General features: G+C 42.6%; 1 protein-coding gene across 5 annotated transcripts in view; it reads right to left on the reverse strand.

The window, feature by feature from the left end:
• The window catches only part of AKAP7 (A-kinase anchoring protein 7), a 150,379-nt gene extending 140,424 nt beyond the window's left edge, over positions 1–9,955 (reverse strand). For 3 of the 5 annotated variants that reach the window (XM_053222238.1, XM_053222241.1, XM_053222239.1), the window contains exons 1-2: positions 9,814–9,955; positions 3,539–3,676 (exon numbers count right to left, since the gene is read on the reverse strand). In XM_053222238.1, the coding sequence (XP_053078213.1) occupies positions 3,539–3,676; positions 9,814–9,832 (157 nt within the window). In that variant the 5' untranslated portion in view covers positions 9,833–9,955. Of the gene's footprint in view, positions 1–3,538; positions 3,677–5,336; positions 5,358–9,813 lie in introns of those variants that run through there. The other 2 variants (XM_053222240.1, XM_053222242.1) reach the window with 2 other exon arrangements.
• Positions 9,956–10,211: the final 256 nt, after the last annotated feature.

Raw genomic sequence — 10,211 nt, forward strand, 5'->3', positions numbered from 1 at the left:
GTTTTATATTGCAGCATATAGTAAAATAATCTCTTCTCAAAAACAACAAACAAAAAATGTAAACACCCATTTTGGCCAACCAGACCACACGACACCTAATCGTGACACAGCACCCACACTCAAGGTAACACAGTTGGAGCCTAAGACCCTCTGAACCAAGCATTTGGGGAGGAGTTTTCTTATTGGCAAGGATTCTCCTTCCCACGATGTTCTTGTTAGCACTACTTTCCTCGTCACCCTGCCAGGGTTTCTATCGGCAAGAATGTCTTGGCAGTTAACTCACACTTTCCACCCACCAAAGGAAACTAAAAGAACCAAAGGCAACAACCAGCAACTTGAGAATTTTAAGGTTGTCGTCTACCACAGGCCAGTAAATTGGTTACATTTCCATGTTAATAAATGTAAGAGAAAAGCCACACGAAGTCCATTCAAGCCACAAACCAGTTTTGGATACAAACACTATTCCTATAGCTATCTTAAGTTGAAGGGTTGACAACAAAACTCCCAGTTCTTGTGCATTTCTATAAAAATCTCATTTCACAAAAACTAGCTAGTAGTTTCTAGTTTGCAAAGAATTTTAGTATTTGTTTCTAGTCTCTTAGTAAATGCTATTATAAAAGTGAGAGGGAACAAGTTGTCCCCAAATAACTAAGGGATATGTTTCAAAGCTTTTGTAAATAGCATTTGTGCATTATTTTACATCTCTCATGGCCCTCTTGCCCACATTACCTCCTCTGATCTGTAGAGCAACACTGGGAGGAAAACAGTAGGGAATTCCGTATGGTTCACAGTCGAAAAGCCCAGCTCACACAGTTGAAGTGTCCAGGGCTACACGAGTAGAAAATGAAATAACCAAAACTCAAAACCCAAGTTTTCTGTTTCTCTCATACCACACTGACTGTGTGTAACTTGGAGCTTAGAATTTGAAATCTTCCCACAAAAATAATATTGTACATGGTGGTTTGGAGTCTAGACTAACCCACAAAGCCCTCTAACTCACAAAGGCTGAACTATCCAAAAGTAGTATACAGCTAAAAATGGACTTATGTGTGAGCCTGGGTGGCTTGGTCAGTTGAGCGCATGACCCTGGATTTGGCTCCAGTCATGATCCCAGGGTTGCCGGATGGAGCCCTGCTTCGGGTTCCATGCCGAGCATGAAGCCTGCTTGGGATTCTCTCTCTCCCCCTTTGCTCCTCTCCCCCTATTCACAAGTGCGCTCTTTCCCTCATTAAATAACTTTTTTTTTTAATTTAAAAAAAAAAAAGGACTCGGGAGCCTCAGTGGCTCAGTCAGTTAAGCCTCTAAGCCTCTTCGGCTCAGGTCATGATCTCACAGTTCGTGAGTTTGAGCCCTGCATTGGGCTCTGTGCTGACAACTCAGAGCCTGGAGCCTGTTTCAGATTCCATGTCTCCCTCTCTCTCTGCCCCTCTCCCACTCGTGCTCGGTCTCTCTCAAAAAATGAATAAACATTAAAAATTAAAAAAAAAAAAAAAAAAGGACTTGCATAGACTGACCCAAGCCCCTAACTTACACGCACAACACTTCTTTAGTAATAAATATAACATATACTGCAGGGAAAAGATCCTATCTGTATAAACGATTAGCTAACCTTCCCAATGCCCATCCTCTGAAGAAGTGGCTAGTCCATTCAGAGCAGGAAAGGAGTGCAGAGCCACAAACACATCCCCTTCCTTCTTTCTGGTCCCAGTGGTCATTGTTTCTCCTCACCAGTGGAGATCTAAGAATACAGCAGCTTCAGAAATAGTATTTGCTCTCTGGGATTCTGGCAGTATCTCTCTGTCAGTCCCAAGTAAAAGCTGTTTGTTCAAACAGATAAGCTCCGTGTCAGTTATGTAAAGTCATAAGTACCTAGAGCTGGAAGGGTAAACAAGTCCCCGTCTTGTTCCAGCCTAACTGATGAGCACTCCAGTGGGAATGATTCGAATTGGAACAGGGCTGAGGGGCAAGAAGGGTGGATGGGAGATGCCCATCACAGGCACGTAGGCACGGCTACTCAGGAAAATTCTGCTTTATTTTACCTCCAAGTTAGAGAAAGTAATGAAATCAGAAAGAAGGGATTGCATTTTTTAGATAATACTCAAGGCATTCGTTCGAAAAGTAGGAAATTAAAAGGAAAACATGATTAAATCCTTGCTATTCTTGCCCCTTGTTTCCAAAGGATACCTTCTTCCATCTAACAGGTATAGTACTTCTTCAAATGAAGGCTCCTTGAAGAGCTATAAAACCCCTAAAAGCGGCTCTTCTCTACAGGCTAGCTGTAAAGGATAAGACAGGAAACCGTGCCCTGCCTGAGGAAACACCTCTTTGTCCTTCCTTTTCCCCTTAGATTATGGAATGGAGAAAAAATTACCAGAGATTTAATACACTTTAAGTATCCCTCTCTCCTTCTATCATCCCAAAACATAAATCAGCCTTGCTGGGTAGGAAGACAGTGGGATAGAGAGCAGTGTGGTTTCTGAGCCTGGATGACCACCAGAATCGCATGGGATGTTTAAAAACAAAAAAGATCCCCTGGCCTAACACAAAAGTGGAAAAGAGGAATCTGTACTTTTCCATCACTCCACAGAAAATCCAGACAATCAGCTAAATCCAAGGACAGTTAATATAAAGGAAAGAACCCTGGATGGTTCATACTTATCCACCAGGCCTGTACTCTTGTCAAACCTCCAGGATGCTTCCCAGGACACCTACTAACCCCACATCCAGGTCAGATGCCTCTCTTGACACACCCTCGCCCCATACACCCCCAAAGCATCCTGCACAGCATTCGTCTCAAGAGATTGTAACTGTTCACCAAAGAAATGACTAACAAATCAGAAATCACAGATTTTGGAAGTAGTTATTTTCAACTATGTGAATTTAGCTAATTAACTTCTCTGAGTATCATTTTTTTTCTTAGAAATGAAGAGATTAATTCTCTTAATGTTTATTTATTTTGAGAGAGAGAGAGAGAGAGAGAGAACGCAGGGGTAGGGGGAGAGGGAGACAAAAATCTTAAACAAGCTCCACGCTGTCAGCACAGAGTCTGACACACAGGGCTCGAACTCATGAACCCCAAGATCATGACCTGAGTAGAAACTAAGAGTCAGACGCTTAACCAACTGAGCCACCCAAGTGCACTCTAATTGTTCTTCCTAACTACCACCTCGATTTGTTCTTCAAATTGCAAGCTAAACACTGAGAGTAAGTAAGGACCCCCAAGAAGACAGAGTCCACACCCATGGAGGCAGGAGTGGGCCCAGCCCCTTCTACCACCTGGACAGATGTTCCTTGCAAGGTGGCAAGGAACCCCACAACGGGGGAGAGCCAACTAATTTCTTATGGATCCTCTAGTTATAGAACCTCAGTCAAGATAAAACCGTATCAAATGATAGCCAGGCTCTACAGAAGACAGCAAAGTAAGGGGCACAGAGTATACAGTCAATAAACATTTGTAGACTACATTGGTGCTTTCAGTTGTTTTCTATTCACAAGTAACCTGGATGGTAGGCAAATCTGTCTCGTTTTCAGTACTTACTTGCACACTCATCTTGAATATCTACGGTGGCAAATGGCATGTCTATCAGAGAATCCATAGCACTAGCTTCAAACTCTTCTTCTTCAAATGCTCCCTTTTCTTTTGACACATTTTCACACTCACTAGACTCCATTCCTCCTGTAACATATCAAAAAGAAAAATGTATTATTTAACTTATTTTTGAACATTATATCCTACACTACAACAAGTCACCTGAATTCAACATAAATTAACATCTGTTGAGAAATGACACAACTTGTCTTCAAACATACTGTAAACCTATCTAAGTATTATTTGTATCCTATTCTATATTTTTATAGTGCACTTTTACATCAAACAGCATTAATAATTTTCTGAAGCACAGTATTCAACTCAGGGTTAGACAGAGACGGAGTTAATCAACAATCCTCAAGATCTTTTGTAGCTATCTCTTCTTCATTCTAAAATTACATTTTTTTTCCACACACTTTTTGAAAACAAACAACGTTTTGTCAGTCTCCTTCGTGTTTATTTTTAACAATATGATTTATGTGTACTCATTTGTACAAGTTCTAACCTTTATTTTTTTTTCCAATAAAGACTTTTAAATTTTTTTCTCTCCATTATTATATTCGTATTGGAAATTCAGTTTATAAGGCAAGGCTCTAAATATGCTTCCTAGAAATTCAGTGATTAAAAAGCAAAAGATCCTATAGCTTCCTTCACAGGCCTCCCAAGGACATTTGCTAGTATTAAAGCCACATTTCACATTTGGTCTTTGTTTTGTTTTCTTGTTATGGATGGAACAGCTATATGTCTCGGGTGGAGGTGAAGGGAAAGAGGGTGTCCGTTCAAGCTGATAAAGTTAACTGCAAAATGTATCAGTAGGTGGTAGTTCCAGTACCATTATTTGCAACACTTTTATTGAAAGAACACAAGTGTGGTTTGAAGTAGGACTGAACAAAATCTTGGGATAATTGTATTTACTAAAGACTAATTTACCATGAAAGGGATTAATGAAGTTATTTATTTCATTTTGTTGTAATCCTCTATTTTCAAATATAATACCTAAAAACCACACTCCATTAAAAATATGGCTTATAATATGGGGCACCTAGGTGGCTCAGTCGGTTGAGCGTTCGACTTCAGCTCAGGTCATGATCTCAATGGTGCATGAGTTCAAGCCCCGCGTCAAGCTCTGTGCTGACAGCTCAGAGCCTAGAGCCTGCTTTGGATTCTGTGTCTTCCTCTCTCTCTGCCCCTGCCCTGCTTGCACTCTCTCTCTCTCTCTCTCAAAAATAAACATTAAAAAAAAGAATAATTTAAAAAAGAGGGAGGAAAGAAGGAAAGAATAAAAGAATATGGCTTACAGTATACAACATAACTATCACTGAAGGTCATAGTTAACATATATATCCAAAAAATCTAAATTTTTATTGCAATCTGAGTAGTCTCTATTGTTCCCACATACACACCACACATGCACGTGTGCACACACACACACTCATCTGTTTTCTAGATATAAGCAAAAAAAAACCCACAAAAATATTTTTATATAAATTAGTCATGTTAAATACCAAAACAAACAAAAGCATTAGTACATTCTTAATAATGATGCTATTTATCAAGTATGAGTGCCTGGCACTCAAGTGTTCAACAAATATTATCTTAGCATGAGTCTGATCATAAACTTACAACTATTTGAAATATGTGAGAACAAGTAAAGGTTCCCTCTCTATTTTTTACTTGCACTGAAAAATACAAATGCAGTTTATACCCAAACAAAAATTTTAATAATAGATCGACACATATCTAGTACCTTTGGGCACTTGCAGCTACATGTAAAGAATCATTACTGACCCGCTTACACTTGAAAAGGTAGCAGCAAAGAGTATTTGGGCAGTTAAATATGCACAAAGCTGAATGAAAAATCAGAACAAAATGAAACAATCCCAACTTTTGTTTTTCTCTATTGTATCCTTAGCCTAAGAACCTGTTACTAAGCTCTGAAGAACTAATGTATCCCATGGTCACTGTAATTAAATACTGTAGAATATACTTGAAATTTGCTGAGAGACCTTAAGCATTCTCATCCAAAAGAAGTATGTGAGGGGATGGATGTGTCAATTAACTTGACTGTCGTAATCCTCTCACAATACATTATAGAAAATCATCACGCTGTACACTTTAAATATATACAATTTTATTTGTCAATTACATCTCAATGAAGCTGGGAGGAAAAAAATAACTCAGTGACATGAAATTGGCCATTAGCACTGACATTTCAATTGTAGCTCTAAAGTCCATGTGCCACTTGGAAATAGACTGGATTCTTGACAATACATGGAATGGCATAAGAGGCTGACTTCTGGGCTCTAATCATACACTTTGAAGGCAAAAGGAAAACTTGAAAAGCATGATGAATTAAATTTTGTCATTTTTTAAATGAAAATAGTTCTTGAAATACTTTAGTTTCTCTTGAGCTCAATTAACCAATAGAGGACAGGGTGATGTGGATCCCTCTAGCTACACCAAAAGCAGACTCAGGAAAGGACAATGGTGAGGTAAAAAGGCGAGGCCAGCTGGCTGCTGTAACAGAAAGGGCCTGCAGGGCTCCTGGGGGGCTCAGTCCATTAAACATCCAACTTCAGCTCAGGTCATGATCTCGCGGTTCCTGAGTTCAAGCCCCGAGTTGGGCTCTGTGCTGACAGCTCAGGGCCTGGAGCCTCCTTCGGATTCTGTGTCTCCCTCTCTCTCTGCCCCTCCCCTGCTCACACTTTTCTCTCTCTCTCTCTCTCTCTCCCTCTCTCTTTCTCTCTCTCTCAAAAATAAACACTAAAACAAATTAAAAGAAAAGAAAGAAAGGGCTTGGTACCAGAAATCAGAAGGCTGGCATTCTAGGGTCGTGTTGCTCCCACTCACTAGCCATGTGATCCCAGGCAACTCATACCAACTCTCCAGGCCCGACTATTTATCTCATCTCCTAGATGACATCGTTGTCCTAGTTGAAAAATTCTAAATCCTGGCTGCATTTAGAATCACCTGGAGCTTTTTAAAATTACCAATGTCTCGGTCCCACTCCAGGACAATCAAATCAGAATCTCTGGAGATCAGGACAGCTGCTGGTATTTTCCTAAAGCCTCACAGGGTGATTCTAATATGCAATCGAAGTTTTAAAATAACTGCTCCAAAAGATCCCCTTTCAACTTCTTCCATACCTTGATTCTACACCACACCAGGAGATTATGTTAACAGTTGAAAATAATCAACTTAAAAGTGAAAACTTAGGGGTGCCTGGGTGGATCAGTCGGTTAAGAGTACGACTTCAGCTCAGGTCATGATCTGGCGGGGAGTTCAAGCCCTGCGTTGGACTCTGTATTAACAGCTCAGAGCCTGGAGCCTGCTTCAGATTCGGTCTCCCTCTGTCTCTGCCCCTCCCCCACCCATTCATTTTTTTTCTCTCTCTTGCTCAAAGCTAAATAAACATTAAAAAAAAAAAAGTAAAAACTCAGATCAGATGTTTACTGTTAGGGAAAACTTTCTTGATCCCCAGCTCAGGACTGAGTTAGGGAATCCTATCCCCTTCCCAGTACCTAGTGCTTCCTCCAGTCATAGGACAAATACACAATGTGGTAGGTGTCCGTTAGTCTGTCTTCTCCTTTAGACACTAAGCTAAAGTAATCATATATAATTTACCACTCAAACTGGGACACTTTTGGAAGTGAAAGAGGACACTTTTCATAATTACACCCCTACCAATAAGTATGGTCCCCATATAAGTCCCTTAAGTGCCACATCTTCTCACTTGATTCCTCAATGCCTAGTACAATGTTCAGCTCACAACTGGTGACCAATACGTTTGTACTGAATGACTGGATACAGAGAAGCACTCACTTGAGAGTAGTTAATAAATCACTCAGTTATACTGCAGTATGGCTACTCAATGCCCAAGAACAAATCATTTCTGGTGCTGAAACAGCAGCTTCAGCACGTCACAGATTCTCCTTTTCATGGGACAATGAAGGAAAAGTACTGCTATCCCAAAATATAAAAGGTAAAGCATATGACCTGCTCCGTAGCATTCTCCATCTTGTTAAATAAGGCATATATAAACTCTTGAATGCAATGCTATGTCAAATCAACAGTCCAGAACTTGAAATACAGACTTCGTTCCATTAAACTACAGAACAAAAGAAACCATGTTTGTAGATATGAATTATTAAATAATAGCATTTAAACCATAAACTGGTTGTTTTGAGTACTTAAAACTTGGTCTATAGTTAAAATTATCTTTTGCACAAATCCAAATAAGAATGATGCTAAGTGCATTCGTAACAAAAATGAGATGAAACTGGGAAACTACTCCTACTAAAAACAACAGCTAACACTTGAGCATGTAGTAACGTTAGGCTAAGCTGGAAGCACTTATAGATAATGACTCCTTTAATCCATACAACCATGGTATCGGGGAGGTACTATTAACTTACTGATTTTACAGACTAGCCAGTGAAGTAACTTGCCCAAGGTTACAGTTTAAACATACATAGTTTATGGAGCTGTAAACTCAGGGAATCCTTTCAAAAAACACTCTGGCAATAGATCAGGAGCTATAAAAATGTTCTTCTCGCTAACATATCTGTGTCTATCACATATATTGACAAAGACTCACCACAGCTTTGTTTAAAGAAAAAGTGGAACAACTTTTCAGAGACTAAAGCATACTCACTCTAATGACAACCAAGAATAATGGTTATGAAGACTAGCACAACCAAAAAAGTTTATTACTAATACTGACTTTTTAAAGCAAATACAATATTGTATGTTCTATACAAAGACTAAAGGAAATATAAATCATTTCTAAATGCTGACATAGCCATACTCAATATATTTATATTTCCCCCCCTCTGCTATTCAAATATTTTAAATAAAAAATTACTCTTAGAAAAATTTAAGGCGTACATACCGAACTATATGTAAGTATACACTAATATTTAAATATATGTGCACTTCAGCAAGTGACTTTATTAAAGACAGGCCAACAGAGGGGAAAAAGGATAGCCAGTTTTGCCCTTTGCCACAAAAAAGGCAAGTTTCCTACTTGGATAATAAAATGTGATTTCATTAGACAAGATTCTTCTACTCAGTCTGCTAGTTACATTCCCCAAGACCCAATGGAAAGGGTCACTGCTATCCATGCTAGTCCGGGTGTGGCTACTAAAAATAGTAGCATCCTACATCTAGATAAGGGTTGAGCTGTGTGATAATCCACAAGTCAGCTTTGCTTTCCTCTTCATAAAAAGAGACCAAAAATACAATCCATTACTAGAAAGAAATGAAGAAAATAAGTTAATACTGTGTGAAAAGGAACGTTACTTGGTAAACTCCAGGATCATCTTAAACTTCGCTAGTTTGAGGGAAAGGCCCAGATGCGCCATCAGTATCCAGAACTGCAAGGACACGCACTAAGCAGGGCGCCCGGGGTGTGGGTCTCCTTTCTCCCGGACGATTCCCCACCCACTCGCCCAGCCCTCCGCACCAACCCACAAGGTCATTTCCATAACATCTGTACACAAATTTCTATTAGTTACTGGCTGTCATGTAACACATTTTAACGCTCTTTATATCTTTTTATGCATTTACACTACAAATATCCCGCCGGGGAGCGTCTTTTCTCTGATTGGCTTTTGGTCCCTTTCACCCCAAGTCCAACCCTTCGCTCGCTCTACCCACAAAGTTCAGTTCACAAGAAATGCGGACTTCAACTGGAAATGAATTATGGGCCCTACTACAGATTTGGCGCCAGTTTAAAAGAGGTCATTTCCACACCTAGAATAAAATTCTACGTGAAACAGCGGGATAGCTCGGGTCTTTAATGTCTGCGATAAACAAGGAAAACCGCGATTTTGTGGGTTTCGTTGACCACACAGACACCGTCGGGGGGGGCGGAGGGGATGACTTGAAATTTGAACTGAAGGTCACAAGATCAGAAAGGGGGAAACAAAAGTGAAACTTGGGGCAGGTTCACACCCCTCGCCTCCCGCCACACCAACAGCGCCTGCACTGGAACGCTGGGTTCCAAGCAGCAGCCAGCACGCTCGGTTGCGCGGGGGGCCTCGGCGCGACCCCGAGTCCCACTGGCACCGACAAGGGACCCCGAGCGCGGCGGGCGTGAGGTCGCGCTCCCCGCGCTGGTGGCGCCGGCGGGGCGGCGAGGCCCGGCCCTCCCCGAGGCCGGGCAATGAGCGGGGCCCACGCCCCCGGCCGCCCACCCGGCCCGCTCGGCAGCCCGGGCTCACCGGCTCCGGGGCGCTCCATGGCGGCGGCGCGTCGGGGCGGCGCGTCCGGGCAGGCGGCGGCGGCCCGGCGCTGCGGCCCGGGGCCGAGCGCGAGGCGGAGGCGGAGGCCGGGGCGGAGCCGGGGACTCGCGGGCGGCACGGGGGGGCGGGACTGGAGGAGGTGACGGCGGGGGGCGGCGGGGGCTCGGGCCGCGGCGACCAGGCCGGCGGAGACGCCGAGCCCCCAGAGCCGCAGCGCCCGCGGGAGCCGCATGGTCAGGCCCGGCGCCCGGCAGCGGCGGAAGGGGCCGGGCGATTCGCCTGGTGGTACCCGGATTGGGGCGAGCGACGCCGGCCCCGCTCGGGGAGGGCGGAGAGGCCGCCGCGACCGGCGCCCGCGGAGATCTGGGGGCGCCTCT

Source organism: Acinonyx jubatus, chromosome B2, assembly GCF_027475565.1.
Source record: "Acinonyx jubatus isolate Ajub_Pintada_27869175 chromosome B2, VMU_Ajub_asm_v1.0, whole genome shotgun sequence".
In the NCBI taxonomy this organism is placed as follows: domain Eukaryota; kingdom Metazoa; phylum Chordata; class Mammalia; order Carnivora; family Felidae; genus Acinonyx; species Acinonyx jubatus.